This window comes from Dendrobates tinctorius, unplaced genomic scaffold, assembly GCF_039654945.1.
Source record: "Dendrobates tinctorius isolate UK_male_01 unplaced genomic scaffold, ASM3965494v1 ptg000044l, whole genome shotgun sequence".
In the NCBI taxonomy this organism is placed as follows: domain Eukaryota; kingdom Metazoa; phylum Chordata; class Amphibia; order Anura; family Dendrobatidae; genus Dendrobates; species Dendrobates tinctorius.
Window position 1 is genome coordinate 20,914,178 of NW_027361712.1, and position 26,374 is coordinate 20,940,551.

At 42.7% G+C, this 26,374-nt stretch overlaps 1 protein-coding gene across 9 annotated transcripts in view; it reads left to right on the forward strand.

Annotated features, from left to right (window-relative positions):
- The window catches only part of CARMIL3 (capping protein regulator and myosin 1 linker 3), a 155,971-nt gene that overhangs the window by 67,017 nt on the left and 62,580 nt on the right, over nucleotides 1-26,374 (forward strand). For all 9 annotated transcript variants that reach the window (XR_012232183.1, XM_073575419.1, XM_073575417.1 and 6 more), the window contains exons 8-19: nucleotides 9,920-9,993; nucleotides 10,077-10,152; nucleotides 10,250-10,338; nucleotides 10,808-10,902; nucleotides 12,116-12,202; nucleotides 12,388-12,497; nucleotides 17,484-17,561; nucleotides 17,766-17,842; nucleotides 17,961-18,065; nucleotides 19,287-19,356; nucleotides 20,521-20,602; nucleotides 21,711-21,807. Coding sequence is in view for 8 of the 9 variants with exons in the window: in XM_073575419.1 (XP_073431520.1) it covers nucleotides 9,920-9,993; nucleotides 10,077-10,152; nucleotides 10,250-10,338; nucleotides 10,808-10,902; nucleotides 12,116-12,202; nucleotides 12,388-12,497; nucleotides 17,484-17,561; nucleotides 17,766-17,842; nucleotides 17,961-18,065; nucleotides 19,287-19,356; nucleotides 20,521-20,602; nucleotides 21,711-21,807 (1,040 nt within the window). In the remaining variant the exon portion in view is untranslated. The remainder of the gene's footprint in view (nucleotides 1-9,919; nucleotides 9,994-10,076; nucleotides 10,153-10,249; nucleotides 10,339-10,807; nucleotides 10,903-12,115; nucleotides 12,203-12,387; nucleotides 12,498-17,483; nucleotides 17,562-17,765; nucleotides 17,843-17,960; nucleotides 18,066-19,286; nucleotides 19,357-20,520; nucleotides 20,603-21,710; nucleotides 21,808-26,374) is intronic.

Genomic DNA, 26,374 nt, shown 5'->3' on the forward strand with positions numbered 1-26,374 from the left:
TTTCTCCCTCTGTTCTTTCTTTCTTTCCCATTTCTCTCTCTGTTCTTTCTTTCCCCTCTTTCTTGCTCTGTTCTTTCTTTCTCTCTCCCTCTCTGTTCTTTCTTTCCCCTCTTTCTTTTATTCTCTCTCTGTTCTTTTTTTCTGTCCCCTCTTTCTTTCTCTCTGTTCTTTTTTCCTTTTTCTGTTTCTCTCTTTCTTCTTTCTTTCTCTGTGTTCTTTCTTTCTCTCTTTTTTCTCTCTCTCTGTTCTTTCTTTTCCTCAGTACCAGTCAATGTGCCCACAGTACCAGCCACTGTGCCCTCAGTACCAGTCAGTGTGATCAGCAGTGTTAAATGGGTGTGGTTGAGGCGTGGACATGGGTGTGACTAGTTGTGAAATGGGTGTGGTCGGGCGGCCAGTAACCAATTACCATAGTGGAAGTCATCTGTTTCCATCAACTTTGTTATATGTGGGCTGTGGGCACCTCTAGTAAGGTGGGCACGAGATGGCGGGTCTTGTCACCTCTGCCTCACACATAAGTTACTATGAGGTGTACTTTATTCCTGCCACATTTCTTTCTTGGCCTACTGAGAGAAATGTTTTGACCAGTTGAAAGTTATACAACCTGAGGATTGTGCATGTATGCGCTGCCCGCATATATACACTCACTGGCCACTTTATTAGGTACACCTGTCCAACTGTGTGTTAAGACTTAATTTCTAATCAGCCAATCACATGGCGGCAACTCAGTGCATTTAGGCATGTAGACATGGTCAAGACAATCTCCTGCAGTTCAAACCGAGCATCAGTATGGGGAAGAAAGGTGATTTGAGTGCCTTTGAACGTGGCATGATTGTTGGTGCCAGAAGGGCTGGTCTGAGAATTTCAGAAACTGCTGATCTACTGGGATTTTCACGCACAACCATCTCTAGGGTTTACAGAGAATGGTCCGAAAAAGAAAAAAAATCCAGTGAGCGGCAGTTCTGTGGCCGGAAATGCCATGTTGATGCCAGAGGTCAGAGGAGAATGGGCAGACTGGTTCGAGCTGATAGAAAGGCAACAGTGACTCAAATTGCCACCCGTTACAACCAAGGTAGGCAGAAGAGCATCTCTGAACGCACAGTGCGTCGAACTTTGAGGCAGATGGGCTACAGCAGCAGAAGACCACACTGGGTACCACTCCTCTCAGCTAAGAACAGGAAACTGAGGCTACAATTTGCACAAGCTCATCGAAATTGGACAGTAGAAGATTGGAAAAACGTTGCCTGGTCTGATGAGTCTCGATTTCTGCTGCGACATTCGGATGGTAGGGTCAGAATTTGGCGTAAACAACATGAAAGCATGGATCCATCCTGTCTTGTATCAACGGTTCAGGCTGGTGGTGGTGGTGTCATGGTGTGGGGAATTTTTTCTGGGCACTCTTTGGGCCCCTTGGTACCAATTGAGCATCGTTGCAACGCCACAGCCTACCTGAGTATTGTTGCTGACCATGTCCATCCCTTTATGACCACAATGTACCCAACATCTGATGGCTACTTTCAACAGGATAATGCGCCATGTCATAAAGCTCGAATCATCTCAGATTGGTTTCTTGAACATGACAATGAGTTTACTGTACTCAAATGGCCTCCTCAGTCACCAGATCTCAATCCAATAGAGCATCTTTGGGATGTGGTGGAACGGGAGATTCGCATCAGGGATGTGCAGCCGACAAATCTGCGCCAACTGTGTGATGCCATCATGTCAATATGGTCCAAAATCTCTGAGGAATGCTTCCAGCACCTTGTTGAATCTCTGCCACGAAGAATTGAGGCAGTTCTGAAGGCAAAAGGGGGTCCAACCCCTTACTAGCATGGTGTACCTAATAAAGTGGCCAGTGAGTGTATATAGATATACTTACTCCGACCCCTATATAAACCCTGCCTCTCCGACCGCCGTCCACTTTCCCATGCTCCTGTTCCAATCCTGGGGTCTTTTTTGGTCCCCCCTTGGTCCTCCACATGCTGAACATCTGGGACATGACTAACATTGCGCAATGTGCGCTTGTTCGTCGCCAGATGCAGCGTCGTGTCCAGTGTGTGAGGAGACGGCGACTTGTCTGAGGCGTTAACCCCTCTGCTGACATGTTGGGCACAGCCTGTGATGAGGAGCGTCTCTTCCTGTGTATCCGGCCACAGGCTGCTTCTTCTATCTGGGGAAGTTCATGAAGCAAAAGCTTCACATGTGTGACTCATGTGAAGTAACTTGTCTGACAGGTCATGGGTCCAGGTCTGCAGGTGATTGCAGACTATCAGCTGGTTTCGATGTTAGGTACAGGTGAGTCAGGACTAGATGTTGGGTGGAAGACTTCCAGTATTTGTAAGGCCTCGTGCACACACTGAGTATTTGGTGAGTTTTTACCTCAGTATTTATATGGCCTCGTGCACACACTGAGCATTTGGTGAGTTTTTACCTCAGTATTTATAAGGCCTCGTGCACACGCTGAGTATTTGGTGAATTTTTCACTCAGTATTTGTAAGGCCTCATGGACACGCTGAGCATTTGGTGTTTTTTACCTCAGTATTTGTGAGGCCTCGTGCACACGTTGCGTATTTGCAGTTTTTTTACCTCAGTATTTAACCCTTTCCCGCCTCTTGACGCTCCGTATGCATCATGAAAACTAGTGACTTCCCGACCCCGTCACATGACCGGGGGTCCCACAGAGTCTGAACAGCCCGGGGCCCTGGCTACCCTTAATCCACCCCTGACTGTCGGATGGCTTGCCCTCAGTGCTTTGCCTGCCTTGGTGTTCAGTCTTTTCATGTAAATGACAGATCAGCAACTCGCTGATGTGATGTTTACTGGGAATGATGAGGGGAGATTTCTCTCTGAAACTCCTAACTCAGCTTGGTTTAATTGACCACCGACCCTCAGCAAAGCAAAGCTATCCATATCTGGATTCAAACTGGCAATAGGGTTTTTCATTGGGATCTGCTGTTTGCGGTACAAGCACTCCCATTCAGTATTGAATTTGCTCTGCTGGACAAGACATATTGTAAGAGATTTGCAGTAAGAAATGTCCTTAGCAGAGAGCGGTTTGTGGCAGATATGCCAACCGTGACAATCTTTGTCCCCATGTGAACTGCGACAACATCTCACAATGTGTACCAACCTTGTGATAGATCCGTCGAGTCTCATGCAAGTGAAAAACAGTTCAAAGCAAAGGCTGGAGGCTCGTTTAGTGTTCATTTCTGGATCATTATCTGGATACTGGATACTGAAAGCTTCCTGAACATGTTCACTTCTTTTTTGTTCCAGCAGAAACTTCAGACCTTGGGTCTTCTTAAGGAAGTTGATTGCCACTTCTTCAGTAGAGATTTGTATCCATCATCTACATAGAAGTCTCTCTTTACGAAGTCTCTGGTGTCTTTTCCATATTCAGACTCTCCTTCTAGTGCAGTTCTCCGCAGGCCAAAGGTCGCCACAGCGGGTGAAGAGCTGTTCCCGAAGACGTGCACGTTCATGCGATACTCTGCCATATCCTTGTTGGTGTCATTGTCCTTGTACCACAGAAACCTGAGGAAATTTCTGTGGTCCTCTCTGACCATGAAACATTGACACATCTGTTTGATGTCGGCAGTGATGGCACTTTCTTGAACCTCATCAACACTCCTACTAGGTTGTTTGTCAGATTTGGACCTGTGAGGACTATAATTTGCTTAGGTTTTCGCGGGTGATATAATCCGAATGATATACTCTGCATTTAACACTCTGGTTCTCCCCACATACGTCTAAGCATGAGCAGAAAACAGCCGTGGTAGAATTTTTGTGATTCTGTGGCTTCCCGTCATGGCTTGTAGCTGGACTAGAGGGTAACTGTGCCAGTGAATCGCTGGTGACTGAGGTTGAATGCATGGCTGAAACGTGCTTGTCGATATGACACTGTTCTATCCTTACTAATGAACCTGGATTCATGTAGCTTATACAGGCAGCTAAACCGCTATACCGAGGGTCCAATAAGAAGACTGTAGGTTGAATCTGTGCTTTATTGAACGTGATGGTATATTGGCGTGGTGAAACTACAAGTAAACATATAATACAATCAGTCAGAATGGGGTACATAGGAATACATAATACACATAACATAGATTATCTGCGCTAATAGGTAACCAGGGGAGAGCTAACTATGCGGGGTGATCTAGGACAGGAATTAGATGTGGGAAGCGTGATTACCTACCGACGATGCTGACACAAGGGGAGGAGAGAAATGAGATGTTCACATGAAGCAGGCTTGATAGAAAATGGCAGACTGGAGAGAAGAGTTGGGCTGGAATAGACCATAATGCTTTGCAAACTTACCCAGCATACATTGTGGATTGGGGGAAACAAAACGAAAGTGAAATTAAATAACACTGCAGTTATTACTTTGGCCACTAGATGGAGCCAATAACACTAAACATTAAACTATATAGAAATCTGAACATTTTATACATACAGCAATCATTGTATGTTATCAAATAAACAGTTAAAGGTTGTGAATTATGTCGGAGACAAAACAGACACTCTTAACACTTAATGGCAGATTTGCAGTCTTTGGGTATGTGTTCTAATGAGGCTCAGCACTTAAAACATACCCCAAGTTCACTGAAGATTTTCTTGCACTCCTGTATGGTTTTGGACCTGAAACCTCTGCACTTGCACGGTTGAAAGACACCGACGAAGTGGTGTACGGTTTATCAGTAGGTACTGTAGGTACTGCAGGTGGTGGTAGGTTAGTATTTCTAATGCTTACCCTGTTCCTAAAGTCCCTGCGTTTATGTGTGACACTTTCATACCTTGATGATGATGTTGTTGGAGCTGCAGTGTTAGACTTCAGGAAGTCGATGCTAGGGTCATTCCTCATCTTGGCCTGATCGTCGATGAACCTGCAGAACTGAATAAATGGAGGAAAGGTGATGTAATGTTCTCTTTTGTATCTCGAGACGCATGCTGCCCACTTCTCTTGCAAACTGTGTGGCTGTTTTGAGACGATTGGGTTCACTCCATGGGCAGTGACCAGATAGCACAGTCCAGATAGACAAAGGTCTCTTTTTGCAAGTTCCCGTTCCATGAGTATATCACTTAAGTCCAGAAGCCTGTGGACTTCCTTAAGGTTGATCCTTGAAGTATTCTGCAGTCTCTTGACTGCCTTTTGTATGGCTTTAGCACTGCCGTAGGTTCTTTCAAGTCTCTGCCAGACAGCAGCAAGACCTGATTCTGATTGACCCACATGGACAGTCCTAAGACTCTTGATACGATTTATGGATTCTGGGCCTAACCATTGAAGGTTGCTTTCCAGGCTCTGTAGTTCTCTGCACGGTCATCAAATTTCGAGAGACTGGTGTTGATTGGTCCCTGCTCACCATGAACCTGGCATACTCAGATATGTCTTATTTTTCACTCCTTGTTACTGAATCAAGTTGTGGTGTTCCTTGGGTTTATAAGCTTTCTGGCGTGAAGGGGTGAGCTGTTCCTGGGTAGAATGATGTTGCTGCAGGGTTGAGCTGTGGTTTAGCCTCTGGAGATTCTGATGGCTGCTGCTTGAGCTGTGGAAGCGAGCTGGAGCGCAACTTGTAATCATATTGCAGTAAAAATTGCCCTTGAGAGGGCACATTGGGGTGTTGATATTGGTTTTTTGCAGGTACTGTGGGCGACATCGGCACCGCAGGCTGGACTGATTTGGAAGTTTTTGCGTTATCAGGTTGCGCATCAATGGAAATAGTAGGCACCGCAGGAATCTGTTTCAGCATGTCGTCACTAGTACAATCAGCTGGGTCATCTTCTTCCCGTGATGGTAGGCAAATTGGGTCAAGACTTTCCTTCAATGCTTGTTCAAGTACTTTTATCTCGGCTCATGCGATTTTTTTTTTTTTCTTCCATCTCTGTTTGAAGAATCTTTGCCCAAGCTTCTGCATCTGCTTTCTTGGCTTCTGCATCTTCTTTCTTTTTTGTGAAGGAACGTCTTACTTTGGATCGCTCTGCATTTATGTGGGCCTCTAGAATTCTGCCACTCAGGGCTGAACTTCTTGAGCAAGATGATCTGTATGATTGATCAGAATGTTTAGATGAATCTGACCTATGTGATCCAGTTTCTTGGAATTGAGTGATACAGAGTTCTTCTTTATCTTTGACGCCCTGCACTGTGGCATCTTTTTCTCTTTCTGTTGATTCTGCCTTGCTCAGCTCAGACATGCTTCATTGATATTAGAGTCTTTTAGAAAAGTAGCATACCTTGCAATCAGCCTCTTGTATCTTTTGTGAGCTGTGTCCAGCTGTTTAACAGTGTCCCGTAAACCCATTGCATCATTTCTGTAGCGTTGGACGCTTGACATGAGGGAAGCGCCTCGTTCCCAAAGCTCTTTCAGGTTATCGCTGTGCCCATCTTTTGTGGTATGATATTTTTCTATGGGTTTTATTGTCGGTTTGAGAGCGTATTGGTCGTGCAATTTTGTCTGTTTCGAGTGTGGGTTCTGCTTCCTGCTCTCCTTAATGTTCAGTCAGACTGCCCTTGCTCTATTTCAGCCCCGGGGATTGCGCAGGATGATCTTCGGCCATTTTGATTTTGGGTGCAGAAAGTTACTGCACAACACCTGTCACTCCAATAATATTTTGAGTAAATTGCGTGGTTTCCAGTCTGGGTGACCGTTGCTATGCGGGAAATGTTATTACCGTCTGTGGTAAAATATGCAGAAAGTCTCTTTAAACAGTGTGATCTGAGGTGAAGCTGCACACACATAAACTGTTGTTTATTTGTGCATGAAAAGAGTTCATTCAGACCTGAAAACGGCTTGGTGAAGTCTGCAGAAGACTTGTAGGAGAGTGAAGACTATTGCAGACACGCTGTGCTTCTCCTCAGACATGCCTGTTGCTAGGGAGATTCCTGTGTGAGGAGCAGCTAAAGCCTGGTGTGCAGGCATAGGCTGGACACCATGACTAGACTGTGAAGCAATTTCTGACTGTTCTGTCTCCACATAAGGCAAATGGAGGTGTAGCTGACTGATATGGAGCTGTGAGAGAATCCTTACCTCCATATTCCTAGATAGGGAGCAGAGAGGACCATTTTCATACTCGGTGTCTGCAGGCCTGATTGTAGAGCCACAGAGTTGGTGCAATTCAATTCCGGGTTTATTACAACCTAGATACAGCATAATACTTGTGGGTACAATGCAGTAACTTTCTCTGAAGTCGCTGACACAGGATGCAGTTGTTTGCTGATGTTATTGTTGATGTGGTCTGAAATTGACGCTTTCACAAGCCCAGTAAATATGTCTTGTCTCACAGCATGATGAAAAGAAAATGGCTGCTGAGGAAGTGACCCATGAACTGCAATGAAGACACAGCCATATGAATACTAAATTAGAATGACAGCTATAAAGAGTAACAAATATCGGCCAGCAGATGGCGCATAGCAATATGTCTAACAATAGTAATACACCTAACTGATGACGCAATGCAAAACTTCTACTGTAAAATATACAAACTAAACAGCTGAATAGTAATTATATCTGGGGAACAGCACAGTTGTAATGTGCTGATAGTTATAATATGTGTAGGTACTGTCAGATGCCATGTTGTAATTTGCTGATGGTTATAATATGTGTAGGTACTGTCAGATGCCATGTTGTAATTTTCTGATGGTTATAGTATGTGTAGGTACTGTCCGATGACCTGTTGTAATTTGCTGATGGTTATAGTATGTGTAGGTACTGTCCGATGACCTGTTGTAATTTGCTGATGGTTATAGTATGTGTAGGTACTGTCCGATGCCGTGTTGTAATTTGCTGATGGTTATTGTCACAGGTTGATTGTGACAGAGAGGAGCCAGAAGACCGCAGCGTCTGATTACTCCTATTCCTGCACTGATTAGAAGCACTTCACCTTCATATTAAACAGTACATGTTTCTTTTAGCAGTGCAGGGGTTAATCTGATCAGTTGAGAGCTCTTAGAAGCTTTTCCGTCTTAAGGCTCTCAGCTGTTCACTGTTAACCACTCACCTCTCCTATATGTTCTGGGCCCTGGCAAGCAGTCACTGCCAGAGTAGCTTCATGCTGCATGGTTTAGGAGCTGGTGGCTTGTTGTTGTTGTTTGAGAAGGCGTTTGGTGGATTTCTCTAAGACTGTTGCGAGATTTTGCTTGTCTGCCAATCCCCTTCTCCTATTTTGATTTTTCCCCATCCTTCACTCCCCAGTGTTTACATCTGTTGTTTGTGTGAGTATATTTGTATGACTGGTATTGTTTGTTAGTCTGGTTGGTGTATTATGGTACATTACTACTCCCCTCTTCAATGGGTGGGGAAGGGTACACGCTGAGGGCGGATTCAGGAGCTAAGTCAAGGTATATGGCCCCGGCATCTTCACCATCAGAAGTAATCTGGGGAACAGGACAAGGTAGGGTGCCCCTAGCGGTAGGGACAAGGAAGGAGCCACTGGTCCTGGAATACCTGACAACAGAGTTGTGACAGTTATAGTATGTGTAGGTACTGTCTGATGCTGTGTTGTAATTTGCTGATGGTTATAATGTGTATAATTGCTGTCAGCTGCTGCATTGTTGTTTTACCAGGGTTTTTACATGTGTAGGTGCTTTCCGCTGCTGTGTTGTAGTTTGCTTGTGTAGGTTCTGTCCAGTGCTGTTTTTTAGTTTTCCAATGGTTATAGTGTGTGTAGAGGAGGACCCCGAACCAATGCTTCTTCCAAGGATTCAGGACCAGTGAACGTCACTCCACCCATCCTTCATTTTTGGTGGTGTAAGTGACCAAATTTGGTGGTGTGGGATTCAATTTGTTATGTTTGTATTGTCATGGCAGCTGGGGGTAAGGAGGTCAGGGATGGGGTTTGGGCATATCAGAGGGATGGTGACCCTTAATCAGTGTGGTTCCCGCTGGAATGGCTTCCAGGGAAAAGAGAAAAGGTTATGTGGGCAGTACTATGAGAGTTTGTCAACCACGAGTTGGAGCGGTGCAACTGAGTAGTGTTTTAGTTTGTACTGCCCGGTGTTTTCTGGATGGCCATCCAGGATCTCCTCTGAAAGATGGGTGATTTAAGTTTTTGTTATATTTATATTGTAATCGTTAAAGGCTGCTGTGGCCATTATTCTCCTTCATCACTCAGCATCATGTAAATTATTTTAATTAGTACCGTATACAATTTTAAATACCCTAAGTCATGAATCTGTACTGTATTATCTTGTAGTTTGTTGATGGGTATATTGTGTGTAGGTGCTGCCAGCAATGTGATGCATTTTGCTGATTGTTATTATTATGTGCTGGTGCTGTTTTAGTTTTCCGTTATATCGTGTGTAGGTGCTGTCCGGGGATGTGATGCATTTTGCTAATGGTAATTATGAGTGTAGATTCTGTTTGGAGATGTGTTGTAAACTTGTAATCTATGGATTGTTATTGAGTGTGTAAATCCTGAATCGGTACTGTATTATAGTATGTTGATGGTTATTATGTGTTTTGGTGATGTCCAGTAATGTGATGCATTTTTCTGATGGTTGTTATGTGTCCTGGTGTTGTCTGAAGGTGTGCTTTAGGTTTCCAATCATTATATTGTGTAGGTTCTGTCTAGAGCTGTGTTGTAATCTGTAGATTGTTATAGTGAGGGAAGATCCTGAATCTGTATTGTATTGCGTTGTAGTTTGCTGATGGTTATAATATGTGTAGGTGCTGTCTATTGATGTGATGAATTTTGCTGACGGTTCCAATGTATATAGGTGCTGTCCAGCTCTATTATGTCGATTATTATTAAGCGTGTGGATCCTATAGTGCTGCCCGGTGCCGTGGTGGTGTGTTCCACCATTGTTGCCATATTATTTCTTGTTGATGGTTACAATGTGATTTTATTCCAGTATGATGATATTTGAAAACTGCTTACTAGTACTGTACAGTTTATGCAAGTTCTCATGATTTGTTTCTCATTTCAGGATGTGGATATGATTTATCACTCTCAGGACAGCCGGGAATTTAACTTGCAAGATTTTAGCCATCTGGAAAGCAGGTCAGGCAAAAGAAGTAAGAAAAAGCCACCAGTACTCATTGGCCAATGTATTGCTCACAATGTATCTTTCTATTCCTCCGCAGGGACCTGGCTCTGGTTGTTGCAGCCCTGGCATATAATCAGTATTTTCTCAGGCTCCAGGCCGCAAATCTCAAATTGGTACATAGTAAATTAATATTGCAAGTATTTTCTCTTTTGGATGTGCTCTTCAAATGAGGATGACTATATATTCCCTAATTTTCTTCTTATAATCCAGGGATCGGAGGTGACAGAGCAAATCCTGCATTGCGTGGGCCGATCACAGCACCTAGAGGAGCTAATCCTAGAGGATTGCGGACTGAGAGCGTGAGAGAGGGAGACAGAGATAGAGGGCTATATAGATGGGACTCTGAGATAAGGGTAGAGAGGCAGATAGGAAAATATTGGGGGATATTGGAGGAAATCAAAGAAAATAGTAAATGAAAGTTATATAGAGAGTTAAAAAGAATGTGGTGAATAAGAATGTGGAACTACAAGAGATGGATAATGGGAGTTATTCTGTCCAGAGCAGGATATGGTGTGCGTGTTTAATACTTGCACTGTTTGAAATGATAGTATTATTAAAGACAAACTCATCATGGGACATTGCATCTCACTGACACTTAAAATAATAAAATCCAGCATGGCAGTGGCTTAGAAATTGCAAACCAAGATTATGCTAGATGAGCTTTTTATCTGCAGCAGTACAGTACCCACTTCTCCTCTCCTACCCTCTCTCTCTCACCCCTTATCACTTCTCTCCTTCCTCCTCTCTCTGTCCCTCTCTCTCCTGCAGTGATTTTGCTCTCCGCTTGGCCTCTGTGTTGTCAGATAATGCTGCCTCCTCTTTGCATTCGCTGAACCTGTCACACAACCCGCTGGAAGACCGAGGTAATCCATCTGGGCCGGTCCAATATTTTCTGTTCCTTTCTGTGTATACAGCACAATACAAATAATATCACATTAGTACTTTACTTTAGTTGGCCCGATCTTCTATGTAAATTGTTCTTAATTTTTAATTAGTCGCGTGGGGTCCATTGGACCCCAAGCGAGTTTGTTTTCATCATATCTACACAAGTATGAAAAGTAGGTAACCATCCAATTAGGTAGCTTCCTAGCTCAGGTGCTTTTCCTTACATCATGAGATGTAGCGTCGACTACATGTCCCACAGCGAGGTGTTTGAGATCCCACGCACCCCGCGCGACTAATAGTGTAGTACTTTACTGAAACTCCTGTCAGAAGTCGATGTCATTTGTGTGTGAGCTCTAGTGACTGAAAAACCAAAACCAAATGTAGTACCTGCAAGAAATTTATGAGCAATGTGCACCATAAGAAAAATACGCTATTCTTCTGCCTTATAATAGCTTGTTTTTTTCATAGCATATACGTAAATAGATGTTAAGAAATTTTTATCGTTTAGCTAAAATGTTGTGTCTTAAGTTCCTAAATAAAGTCAAAACTATCCTTTTAATATATGTTGTTTATTTTTCTATAGGAAAGCCACTCTAGGTGATTGACAGGTCTCTCTCATGTGTGTACATAAGGATAGCCTTGTCAATCACCCAGAATGATGTGGAGAGAAGCTGACCGAGTTCCCCACAGGACTGGTCAGGTCTCCTATAGTCATGGGCTGCAACTTTAAATTATGTCTTCCCTAAAACACCAGAGTGTTTCAGAGAACAGCATAAGAGGCTGCTATCATGAAGATAGGCTCTTGTTCATGCTGTCTGTGGTTTGGTAACCATGAAATGACTGACAGGTTCCCTTTAAGCTCATGGTACCCTTGGTGCCAGGCCAGCATGAAGTTATCTGCCCAATTATTTTTATAAAATTCTCCCACTTTTTATAATATTGTCTCTTATGAACAAAATGACCTCTAAGTGGTCATGTGTTTTTTGGGACCCATAAAAAGAGGGTTCATTATCCCTTGCTATGTTTTGGGTCAATTTACACAGGGCTCCCACTCTCTAAAGGAAAGAGAGCAGAGGCTCACATCACTGTCTTCTCATACAAGAGATAGAGAGGGTAAAATAGGGCCACCTGTTTTCAGGTAGATAAGTATAAGTATATGCCTAGTTACATAAACCCTTTTGCTGTCTTCAGGAATCTCAGCTCTCTCCCAGCAATTCCTGTATTTCCATGCTGGCCTTCGGAGCCTCAATTTGAGCAAAACGAACATCACGGCTAGAGGTACAATAACATCCGATATCTCACTGCATGTAACAGTGGCACTGTGTTATAATGTCCTACTGTGCTTGCCTAAAGTGTGTTCTTGTTTGTGAGAAACTGGGCGATTGTGTCACTATGCGTGTGATGACCTGGCATGTGCAATGCTCTACATGTACGTACATTATTGTTGGCCTTTCTTTCTGTAGGAGCACTCTCTCTGTGTCAGTCTCTCTGCCAGAATGCTCTTTTCTCCTCCTCGTTGCACTCACTGACCCTCAGTAAGAACCCTGGACTTCTCGGGAGCGAGGAGACCAATGTGAGACTGATCCCTAACCACACAACCCAGATTTCAGCATGCATTTATAACCCTCACTTAATCTGTGGCTTCTAGTATAATTCTTCACTGTCTCTACATGTTATATGCATGCAGGCCATTCCCTACAGTTTGTGTGCCTTTTCCATGCACACCCTTCATTTCTTTCCAGACCACTTCTGATTATTAATTGGGCACCATATCACACTATAAAAGCTGGACACATCACATTTTTATCCAATACAACAATCTTGTTTGCTCATTTGCATTGTTCCTTTAGCATTTTCATTTATATGTTCACTTATTGTTTCTTCTTTACCTTACTTGCTATTCTTTAAGGTACATATACAGTATATCATAACCACTCTTAGACATTTCGTAAGGGTCACATCAGTAGGGCTGATCTCACTTACACATGCAGTCATCTTTCCACTAACATTAGCAATTAGACCATTTGTTGTAGACCAGGGGTGCACAACATTCAATGCCATTCTGTGCTGCCCCAACCATATGGGCACAAAAATGATTGACTGACAGCTTAACTATATGCAAGCAACCATACTCAGACGAGTAGTTGCAAGCAGCTGAGGAGCAGGGAGTAATGGTGCATGCACTGTGTAGCCATATCTATGGAAGTCTCATACGTCAGAAGAATGGGGTCTCTTAATCCATTTGGCACTCCAAAAAAGAATCTGTGAATTAGACAGGAGGCTTTCTATTTCTGTGGCTCACTCCGCTAGAGCTTATGAGAAGTGTGAAACCTGAGGCAGCAAGCAAAAACCCTATATCCTCCATTGTAGAGAGCAAAGTGCTCAAATGACGTCTTAATCATTAGAGTATACACACAGGTTTTATTGAGGATCTAGAAGAGGATTTTACTAAGAAATCAGCATAAAATAAGCTTTTGATTGTGATTGATGTGAGCCCAACATATGGCCCATATGACATTGACATAGCCGTATCAATAAAGGTAAGAATAGGAAAAAGAAAGCGTATGAACCTGGCATCCTGGATGGAAAAATGAAGGTATCTTTTATCCTGCAAATGTAGCATATAATAGGCATATCACAGTATGAAAAGTGATCCTGAAGACCATCATTAAAAATGCATGTGTACTGAACACACAGAAGCAGATGGGAAGACATGTGACTTAGTGTACTGTCCATCGCTGATCACCAAAACCACACGTCAATGCCTTAGTCAGGAAGGGGTTAAATATAGTTTGTACAATGTCTTTGATATAACTCAAAAACAACATTGGACAAACGTGTCTATATTATTGAACTGTAACAAAAACATCTTCAACTAAATGAAGATTAATAAAGAGCGCATTGTCTAGGATGGCAGGAGAAATAGGTATAAGTGAAGAATAGTCAGTTGCAAACACAGACAAGAGGGGGCCCAAAAGTACAAAATCAAAGTGGGCCACATGGTGCCAGATTTTGTGATCTATGACTGGGATATGTTACCCCTTGTGGAGAATGACAAGCCAGGTTGACATGTCAGAGCTAGGGGACTTACACGCCATGCATGCTCCTCTGAGAAACAAAATATAAAAATTAACTCTTCAGAGAGGAAGAGGACTAGAAATCTAGGGCCACCTATTGGAAGTAGCAATCCTGAAAGTCAATATCGACCCTTTAATGAAGTTTGCAGACATGATGTGTCAGGGTGTTGCCCCTCATCAGTACAAAGTGTGAGATATGATTTGGCTAGGTGAGAGGCTTAAGGCTGGGATTAAGAGGTAATGTGTCACCTTTGTGGAAAGTTACATCTAGGACTGAAAGCTCTCCTTTTGCATGTTCTGTGTGTGGTGTAGTAACCACTGTGTCCACTAGGGGGCGCTGTGTGGGTGTCCCAGGACGGACGGATAGCCATGTCCAGAGTGGTAACAGGAGTAGGGTGCTAAAGGATCATTATGTACCCCAAGGTGGGTGGCCTTGGGATGAAGGCTTGATTGTGTGCTGATCAGCAGAGCTGATCTTTTGTTCCAATGTATTAGGGAGAAGCCTTCAGGAGATTGATGAGATGGGTGAGATCAATCACCTATGAACCCACCTAGGGGCGGGTGTCTAGAACGCCATAGTAAAGTATATGTGTATGAATGCTTGAAGGACCTGTGATGAGGTCATAGCCATATGATCCGGTGGGCGTGGCTACGGACCATAAAAGGTGGCCAGGGTAGGTCACATGAGTGAATTCTTGGACCCGGTTGGTCCGTATGGAAGGTCTCGTCTGGGCTGACGTGGCTGCCTTCCTGACATCACGTGGAGAGGCTGTGTATAATGGCTGCATATGTCTGATTGTTCCCTGGAGGGAATGAACGTCTGCACTGAGAAGCAGCTAAGAGAAGTAACCCGAACAAGGGATGTAACTGTGAGTCTAGAGAGCCTGTGTACTGGACATAGCAAAGCCTGTGTGAACACGGGATTAACAGAGGGGAGCTCTGTCATGGACGCTATGCTGTTGATATGAACTTTCTGTTGCTGTTTGATGGTTTAAGCTGCATAATAAACCGAATGGGCTGAGTTTATGTTGAGAAACCTGTGCCGGACCTGATTTATCGGCTGCCTAGCGAGTATCCCTTACCTGAATAACAAGCGCTACCTTACATGTGGGACAATTCTGCATTCTTTTGTTAGATTGCTAAAATCCTGCAATGGTTCTTGCCACTCAGTAGCAAAGAAGGTGCGACCACTTAGTACCATCTCTCTGGGGGCCTCATGACAGCAGCATGGTCTACCACTATAGCACATACAACCCTTAATAGGAACCTATCAGCTCTCCTAAGATGTGAGTAACTGTATTACCGATGAAATAATTCTAGAGCATAGTTTCTGAGGATTTTGTGTTGTGGCATTCTTCTGTTACTCCACCTATTAAAAATGGATGAATACATTGACAGCTGAGTGCTACCAGTTAGGGACATGTCCCTCGACAATGTAGCACTATCCCGATCAGTGCTGACTATGTATGGACATGACCCTTTTGACAAGGGGAATGTTAGCATCCAATTGTCATTTTATTCGTGCATTTCTAGAAGGAATACTAGAGGAACAGTACAAAGATTTCTTGGAATAAATGCCCCTAAATTATTTAATAGCGAATACAATATTTACTAACAAAAATAACTGTGATGGGTGGTGACATTTTCTCTTTAAAGAGAATAAAAATAAGATAATAAAAAGAAAATGAATTAGAAGAAAGGGAAAAAATTAGGGTAAGCTAGTTAAATAGAATTAGGAGCAAGTAGAATAAAGGGGGTTTTACACTAAGCGATATCGCTAGCAATATCGCTAAAACGTCACTGGTTTTGTGACGTTATAGTGATATCGCTAGTGATATCGCTATGTGTGATACTTACCAGCGACCGGCTCCCCCGCTGTCCATCGCTGATCGCGCGAGAATGTCCGGCTCCATTTCTCGTCGGGCGCTTCCTGCTGGGGCTTCCTGCTGTGACGTCCAGCGACGCGTGGAGGCGGGCGGGAGGACGCAGGATCACTGTGTGTGAATGGTAAGTATCGTCCGCTGTATCGCTGCTGCATCGCTGTGAGATCTGCCTGTGTGACAGCTCACTAGCGATCATTTAGCGATGCACCAGCGATCCTGACCGGGTCGGATCGCTGGTTGGATCGCTGGTGCATCGCTAAATGTAAAAGGGCCTTAAGGCCAGCTATTAGCACAGTCTGTAAGGAGGGAACAGACTATGCACAGTACTGTTGTTAGACATATGGCTCTACATGTTGCAATCATTAAAATCAAACACTAAATGAAGCAATGTTTTAGATCATTTAGATTGTAATTAAGCTAATTTTCTACCACTTGTGATTGGTCCCAGTCTTTTAGCTGATGACGCTGCCAATTCTAGTGTAGATAGACAGTGGATAATGAAGTTACATTTTTACATCTACTATTACATACACATTAATGAGAAAAAAACAAAAACAGTGTTGACCTGCAGCCATTGTGGTAATCTGTAGTTAAGCACCTTTTAATCATCTGCCACTGTCTAATTGGAAGTGCGTCTGTAAATGAAGTTCTGTCCCCCCTGCAGCTGCTATCTTCCAGTTATCAGGGTGGATCAGTGGCAGTGAACAGTCAGCACTCACTACACAGCCTGGTGTAATCACAACCACCGCTCCTCCACTGATATCCTGCTCTGCAGCGTGTGTGTGCAGAACAGGCTGTTAGGCAAGGACTGGTTACAGCATCCATGCCATCTGGACTGTAAGAGGCTACATGGAGAATATAACTTCATTTTCTCCTTGCAGCTGCACTGACAATAAGGACAGGTAGACACGGCCGATTTCTCCACATCTGAGAAAAATGGTCCAATTTTTCTGATCAGAGTTTGATCGGAGTGGCATCAGTTTTTCTCAGACGTGGGGAGAAAAAAATATTTTTACCCTTTCTCTATTCTATCAGTTAGCAAAAATCACACTGTAATTAGATGTTATCCGAGTGCGGTCCGATGTATTTCATGGACCAATAACTTGCATTACCAATTTTTATCCTTCACTCAGATCAATACCAGACATGTCTCCAATTTTTTTTCTGTTCACCACTCAGTCAGAAGAATATTCGGACATGTGCACAGCCCCATAGAATTTCATAGGTAAGAGTGATATCCCTGAAAACCACGGATAGCACCTGTACAAGAAAATCGGTCATGTGCACGAGCCCTTAGACTTCTGTGGATGTTTACAACAGTACTTACCTATAGCTTACCATTATGGCTGCACGTAAATATAAGTATCGGTCTGTCATACTCTACTACATGCATCACATTATCTTTTCTTACACCTTATCACATTTGATATCTTCTTCAGTTTCTTTGTTACTTTTCCTTTTTCCCAGCATGATTTCCTATCCTAAATATTTACATTGATATCTATAAATCCTTCCACTTATTGCTCAGATAACACATTAAAAATCTAATTTTCCCTCTGTGTCTCATTGCTTAATAACCACTAAATCTCTGTTTTCTAGGCACTTTACACTTTCTTGTCTCATCCAAATTCGTTGGTTTATTTGGATCTCTCAGGAACAGACTGTGCTGTGGACACTGTAAGAGAACGAAGCCAGTATATAAAGGATGGAAATAAGCCAAGTGTGGGAGTAGTGTTAGGGATATTAGTGGTGCATGATGTGGCTGGGACTGTGTATAGCAACTGTTTGGAGAGAGTTGGCTGTGAACTATCAATTAATAATTGTAGAAGAATGAATATAATAAACAAGTTTAAATAACTTGAAGATATTCCTTTTCTTCAGATCTTTGGTGCATTAGCTCTTGGTTGTTGCTCCTGTCTATCACATCTTGATCTCTCTAAGAATTCTCTCTCACATCGGTGAGTGTCTTCTACTTTCTCAGCATCTCCTAGCCTATTATTAGCATTAAGTTAGACTATGATACTTTATACAAAGAGTGTGATGTGGTTTTTCTCAACTTTATTTCCTTTCTAACAGAAGAACACCAGAGACATTGCCATCTGTGGAGAAATTTTTCGGCAGCTCATTGTCACTGTCCCATATATCATTAAGTGGAACCAAAGTGCCCCCAGAACTTTTAAGGTAAGAAATTAAAGGGAATCTGTCACCCCATTTTTGCCCTATGAGATGCGGCCACCACCATCAGGGGCTTATCTACAGCATTCTGTTAGGCTGTAGATAAGCCCCCAATGAAACCTGAAAGATAAGAAAAAAGAGTTAGATTATACTCACCCCCTGGTCCTGTCCGATGGGTGTCGCGGTCCAGTCCAGTGCCTCCCATCTTCTAGCGATGATGTCCTCCTCCTTACTTCTGCCACGGCTCCTGCGCAGGCGTACTATATCTTCCCTACTGCGTACTGGAGTGCGCAGGCACCGGGAAAGGTCAGAGAGGTCCAGCACCTACTCACTGCAGTACTTTATTCTGCCCTCAATAGGACAGATAAAGTACACCTGCGCAAGAGCCGCGGCAGAAGTAAGAAGGAGGATTTCATCTCTAGAAGATGGGAGGCGCCAGACCGGACCGCGACACCCACCGCACCGGACCACGTCCCCCGGTCAGTATAATATAACTCGTTTTTCTTATCTTTCAGGTTACATCGGGGGCTTATCTACAGCATTACTGATTGCTGTAGGTAAGCCCCTGATGGTGGTGGCCGCATCTTATAGGCCGAAAATGAGGTGACAGATTCACTTTAAGTCTTACTGTTTTGCGAGCCCACTACTGCATCAGACGAGATCTAACAGAAAAAAAGAGTAGTCACATCAGAAAAACAAAAATTTTGTGTAGAGCAATTTCAATTTTTACCATTTACCAGCATACATGATTACCTAGCTTCCTGCCTAACAATACCCATTAGATAGCCAAACGTTCCTACAACTATCTTTGAAATTTACTCTGACTTTAATGTATGGTACAGTATATGATTCGTTTTACTTGGTAGCAATGTTCCAAAAGTCTCCGATGAAATGATATCTAAAGCTCTATGTGAATTTGCAAGATATTACCTGTGCAGAACCACCAGATACCAAGAAAAAATGGGGTTTATTAACAATACAAGAGAAATGTTAAAAAGCGCAGATAGTAAAAAAAAAATTAAAAAAAATGCAGCCACCTTGTGACAGCACTGATCACTTTGCACTACCCAAGGTTTCGCCAAAAATACTGGCTTCTACTGGAGCGTAAAAATAGTTTTTAAAAAGGAACTACCCATATAAATGATTGACTTTATCTTGAAAAAACACCATATTAATATAAGAAATCTTTTTAGTAATTCATCTGCCATACTTATTTTCTTTATGCAGAGCCATGCTTCAGGGGCTGTGTTCCAATACTCACCTGCAGGATGTTCACATTGACTTAAGCAGCTGTGAAGTAAGTTTGAGTGTGTCAAATATTGAAACAATACCGAAGTGTTACTATAAGGCCGAGGTCACACTTGCGAGAAATTTGCATGAGTCTCGCATCTCAATACCCGGCACTGCCGCCGGCATTCGGGACCGGAGCGCTCAGCTGCATAGAAACACATGCAGCTGAGTGCTCCGGTCCCGAGTGCCGGCGGCAGTGCCGGGTATTGAGATGCGAGACTTGTGCAAGTTTCTGGCAAGTTTTCCAGCTAAATAGTTCTAGTTGCGTTTTTGCCGCATTTGTTTTCTTTGCGTTTTTGCTGCGGAAGAAGCACGGCGTTTTCAGTACCAGCATAATCAATGAGATTTCTGAAATCTGATGCACATGCTGCTTATTTTTTCATTGCAGATTTGGAACTTCAAAGTGCCAAATGAATGGGAAAAAACATAAGTAAAAAAGCAGCAAAAAGGCACACAAAAAAGCAGCAAAAATGTGCGTTTTTTTCAACACTTTGGTTTCTGCAGCAGAAAAATCTTCTGTTGCAAATACTTAACCCTAAGGCTGGGATCACACTACCGTGTGTGATGCAAGAAACTAGCATGAGTCTCTCGCATCAACACCCGGCGCTGCCGCCAGCACTCAGGACCGGAGCTGCCGCCGGCACTCAGGACCGGAGCTGCGGCTGCATGTATTTTTATGCAGCCGCAGCTTCGGTCCTGAGTGTCGGCGGTAGTGTGATCTCGGCCTTACAAAGATTGTTGACAATGCCAGACACAGCAGGGGTTTCTAGAATCATAGCTAGCCACTCCAATTACGTGTACTGTATATAGCAAAAAAAAAATGTACAAAATATAAAATCATCAGCAATTGACAGACTTTTTTAATGAGGAGAACAGTATACATTGAGTAAATGTTACAAGGGCCCTAAACTAGAGCGTTAACACTACACTTCACAGTTTTCTGTGTAGAAAAATAATCATCATTGATTCTGTATACCATTTGTGAAGCTGTCACATGGGTTTTTAGTTGTTTTCTAGACTCTTGAATAGTTAATGTCTAGTTATTTAGCATTATTTCGATTCAGGACTCCAAGATTTTGCAAAAACAAATATAGCTAAAGGCGGAATATACTAAATTATACGTTATTCTTACATTTACAAGACATGTGTTACTTTTATGCTATTTTTCTAGCTGCGGTCTGCAGGTGCACAGATATTACAGGAACTTTTCCCTCCAGTCAGCAGTGTTGGGAGTCTGAATATATCTGATAATGGTGAGAAAAATATGGTTTGATGTCACTTTTAAATATTCGGAAATTTTGAAGTTTTATCTCCAAATACTAAGCCTCATTGTAGAGTGACACATCCTATTCTATAGAGATAATTTTCCATAGATTTTTTATTTGTCCTCACAGGCAGAATTATAATGGAAGCTTATAAGCAGTTGGTGATCAGTGACCTCTGTTCCATGTAGCCGCTGTAAAGCATGACTCTGATTGCAGCTAAAGGGGTTGTCCATTACTCGGACAACCCTTTCTCAATTGCTATATTCCCCCATTAGAATAACAATAGTCTAAACTTCCATCTGCTTCTGGGGCCATTCAAGTGATGGCAGCATTGGCTCTCCTGGGGCTTGGGAGATTTTGATACATCATGTGGGCCCTGCTGCCAATCAGCGGCCTTTTCACTCTCACTTCCTTCAGACAAAACTAACTCATGGAATAAATTAGCGCTGCTGCTGCTCTCTGACCTCTTCTGGATGTCACATATGAAGGAAGTGAGAGCGAAGCTGTCACTGATTAGCATCGGAGGTAACTATAGACTGTTGTTACTTTATACGGAGGAATATAGCCATTGAGAAAGGGTTGCCCGAGAAGTGGATAACCTCTTTATCAGAGTAGAAGAGGAGCTCAGGCAAGATCACCACCCCCATGACTTAAGGCCCCTTTACATTTAGCGATGCACCAGCGATCCCGACCACGATAAGAACCGGTCAGGATCGCTGGTCGTTACTTACCTGTCACACGCAGCTCTGATGACGTCTTCCGCCTGCGTCCATGCGTCGCTCGTCGGCGCCAGCAGGAAGCCGATGATGAGAAATGGACGATCTCGCGCGATCAGAATAATCAGCGGGGGAGCCGGTCGGAGGTCGCTAGCAATTTTGCTGCTGCGTCACAAAATCGGTGACGCTTTAGCGATATTGCTAGCGATATCGCTATGTGTAAAGCCCCCTTAAGTGCAGAAAATAAAGATAACAAAATAAAAACAGATGAACAATGAATATTGTTTCAGTATTTGCTTTTAATTAGTAATAAATTTAGGTCATACATTCCCTCTAATTGCCTGCTTATTCACTTTAATTTGTTTCTTGTGTTTCATTAGGATTAGACTCTCATTTACTGTCCCTTGTCCCTGCTCTGGGCAGAAGTAGACATCTTAAACACCTTTCGCTTGGCAGAAACTTCTCAGTTAAGTCACGGTGAGAATTTATTATACAGTGATGACTATGACACCTGGTTTTACACAATTTTTTGCATATGCTGAATACTAGGTAAAGTGTACACCTGGAAACGATTGAAACAAATTACCGTAAAACACAAACCTAACAGTCCCTTACTTAGAAAGCTTAGTTGACAGTCTGCAATGGTTTTTACATGCTCCTGAAACATCTTGACACAATTAGCCGTCTTTATACCTTCAAATTCTCAATGAAATGTTAAAAGAAGAAACAAAATCCAAGATGACATTAGTGTGTTCATGTTTAATGGAGTTGCTCAGATAATATCATTGCTTATTTTATTTATTAAAAAAAAGAAGTAATAGACACCCTCACTTACCACCCCTCCCACTGACTCCCGATATTACACTTTCCGAATTCCTGCCGGTCTCTACTTTTTGGTCCAGTTTTAACACACAGGAAACCGTGGGAAATCCCATCTCAGCCAATCAGTGGTTGCACTGGTGACCCACCTCTGCAAATAATTTGTGGTTATTTGTAGTAATTTCCAATGTGGAAACACGGGACTTGAAAGAAGAGACCAGCTGGGTCTGTTTTATTTCATGGACAACCATTAAACTTACTTAGTGCCAGCTACAATCAGAATAATAGCAAATTTCTACTGCCTCCTCCTACTTGTCAAAGGCAATGTAGTCTAAGGGTCTAAGGGTGTGTGCACACGCTGCGGATTCTGCTGCAGATCTGCAGCGGATTTGGTCCTGCGAATCCGCAGCAGTTTCTGCTGTGGTGTACAGTACCATTATAATCAATGGAAAATGAAATCCGCAGTGCACGCACCCTTTTAAATCCACAGCATGTCAATTCTTTGTGCGGATTCCGCTGCGGTTTGGCACCTGCTCCATGGCAGGTGTCAAACCGCAGGGGAAACCCACAGGCTAAACCGCAGAAAATCTGCAGATAAACCGCAGGTCTTTTGACCTGCGGTTTTACCTGCGGATTTACACAAATCCGCACGGAAAATTCCACAGGACAATCCGCAGTGTGTGCACACAGCCTAAGCTCTCTGTCATGGGAGTTTCAGTCTTCCAATTAGAAATCGTCCAGACCTGAATAAGTAAGATACTTCTTTATTGGACAATTAGAAATCGTCCAGACCTGAATAAGTAAGGGTTAAACTGATTAAATTTGCTGATGACACAAAGCTAGGAGGGATAGCTAATACTAGAGAAGAGAGAGAGAGGATTCAAAAAGATTTAAATAAACTGGAGCAGTGGGCAGCAACTAACAGAATGGTTTTTAACAGGGAGAAATGCAAAGTACTACATCTGGGCAATAAAAATGAAAAAAGCATATATAGAATGGGAGGAATAGGGCTAAGTGACAGCACATGTGAAAAAGACTTGGGTATACTAATAGATAACAGACTGAATATGAGTCAACAGTGTGATGCAGCAGCAAAAAAGGCAAATGCAATTCTAGGATGTATTAACAGAAGCATACAGTCTAGATCACGTGAAGTCATTATTTCCCTCTACTCCTCTTTGGTCAGACCTCATCTGGAATATTGTGTCCAGTTTAGGGCACCACATTTTAAAAAAGACATCAACAAACTGGAGCAAGTTCAGAAAAGAGCGACCAGAATGGTGACCGATCTGCAAACCCTGTCTTATGAGGAAAGGTTGCAGGATTTGGGAATGTTTAGTTTGCAAAAGAGAAGACTGAGAGGAGACTTAATAGCTGTCTACAAATATCTAAAGGGCTGTCACATTGTAGAAGGATCATCTTTATTCTCATTTGCACAAGGAAAGACTAGAAGCAATGGGATGAAACTGAATGGGAGGAGACACAGATTAGATATTAGAAAAAACTTTTTGACAGTTAGAGTGATCAATGAGTGGAACAGGCTGCCACGAGAAGTGGTGAGTTCTCCTTCAATGGAAGTCTTCAAACAGAGGCTGGACAGACATCTGACTAGTATGATTTAGCGAATCCTGCTTTGAGCAGGGGGTTGGACCAGATGGCCCAGGAGGTCCCTTCCAACTCTACGATTCTATGATTCTATGATTCTTTATTGGACATGCCGGCATGGAGAGAGAATGACAGCCACACCAGGTGTGGGCCGTCCTCTGTCTAACTCAATACATATTCTTAAGAGTTTAAATATCAAAGCCAAAAGGGTGTTGGAACATTGCGTTTGCAAAAAAGAGTACATACAATATGCTGAGCTTGTTAGAAATCCTTATCTACAGTTACCAGAGAAGTCATGTAAGACAAGGAAACCTGCTAACGTTCACAAAAAGTAACACCCAAAAGTAACACCCATGTATTACATCAGCTGAAAAGAGTTTCAAAGTCTTAAGCAAAAATAAATGGCATATATGCAGTCATGTGCATAGATACATATATACATACATATATATACATATACACACTCATACATACATACACGCATGGGTATATATATACACACATATATATATACACATACACCCATGCACACAAAAGAAAGAACTTTATTACAATTATTATAACATTCCCTCATCTTGTAATAAAATCATCTATCTGTACACATTGGGGACAGATTTCTTTTTGTCAGATTTCACATAAGATCTTCATATAATCTAGAGGGAGAGTAATATGTATATTTATCATTAAGTCCCAAAATTTTCATTCTTTCGTTGGATTCCAAGGTCTCCATTCCTTGATACATAGGTTTTTGTTGTGGCAGAGTCAATCAGTCTTTGAACAAGTCCTCTAATGCATAGAATAGCGCAGCGTCCACAAACAATCAGCACTCCGGCCACGATGGTAAGAGATGTCAACACAGAAATGAATAATCCGGACCATTTCCCAAACCATCCTTCAGTCCAGGAATATGTCGTCATCTCCAGAGTTCTCTGCTAATTCATTAGACAGGGCAGTCAGTCCATCAAGAGCTTTGGAGGTACTTCCATCAGGATCTGTATCAGGGATAAAGGGTGCAACAAAATCCTCCAAACATTTTATATACACCTCCCTTTTCTGCTAAGAACTTGTCTAATGCCATCCTATTCTGCCAAGCCATGAGAGAAGATGGTCATAATTGCTCAGCTATCCCTTTAACTGCATCTCAGGTATAATTAACAAATCTCTGCTGGTTATAGTATAAGCAGTTTATCCAATCTACATTCGTTTTTATAATCGCCCACCAAATTATGGATTCCCACCCGGCTGCTACCTGGTTCCTAGTCTTGTACTCGTTGGTCACTCCCCTGGGAACTCCAGTGTCATCTCTGTAGATACTAGAATGGAAGGATCCTTGCAGAGTTTCATGCTTCTGTCTCTTCCACTACGTACCTTTGGCCATATCCCTGTTGACAACAGGTGGAACGGCATGATTGGCTGGACCACCGCACAATCCCCTCGGGAACCATGTGGTAGTCTGGCTCTTATGCTTTTATCACCGCATAACCACCATATATCCGCTCTCAGGGTAGTGTGGTCTGACCATATGGCTGAGTACTTGGCCCTGTGGGAGACAATGATCCGTTCTCTACAAGAATCGCCTTGGAGCTCTCCGAAGTCGTGCCCATGCCCTGGAAGACTAGAACAAGTATAGTTACCAGGATTAGCAATCACCTGTAGTGGGATATCCGGTTTCTCAAGTGGAGGATATAAAAATGATAATATTTTACATTTTCCTTCCCTTTCTAAGCAGACATAAGTTTTACTATATAGCTTAATTTTTTTTAAGCTTTCTGCAATGTATTTAAGCCATTCTAGCCATTCATTCTTCTCCTCACAGCCTCTCTCTAAAGCTAGTTTATCTTCATAAGTTAGGTTAGACAATCTAACTATGAACCCTATGGACTCTGTTATGGATTCTCTCTGGCATACCTTCCTTGGGTCTATGTATGCTATTATTCTGAACTTCTATGTAGAAATATCATATTGGCTCTAATCCTGACATATCAGCTCTTCTAACCTTTGATCCCTCATCTTAGGGTTTTTTAAAAGTTCTCAGTAGCTGATTACAATTATTCTTATTTGTGTTAGGGGATCTCCTTTTTCCTACTGGGGAATCAGGCTTTAAATCTATGTAGCCATAAGGCTTATACCTATAGTCTCGGGCTGCAGTTGTCCATGCTGCTTTACTCCAGTCCCACGCATCCATCCCCTCTGCTATTAGAGCTCATAACACAACATACTTATCAGACTGCTAGTTTCACAGCTTGTTCCCTGTCTCTGTATCATTTATACAACAGACAGAAATCCAGTAACATGGCGGCCTCCTGCCCAATTTCAAAAGTAAGATTGAAAGTCCTAAATCTGAAACCATTCTACCACCCTGGACTTTCCTCTCCTGCTGGGTCTATTACCCTCCACTCTCCCATCACTATGGTCACGAAGAATATACATGTGACTAACCCTGATGTACACATCCTAGATCTGACCGTCTTGTCCGGGTAGGGGGATGAATGGGAGACTTCACCAGTTTGAGACAAGCTTTCCCTTATGGAAAACCTCCCTTTGTAGCTGGACTTTGACAAGCAAGTCAGATCCTATTCTGTCCCTACCTGTCTGACAAGTTTACAGTATGAGAGATGGA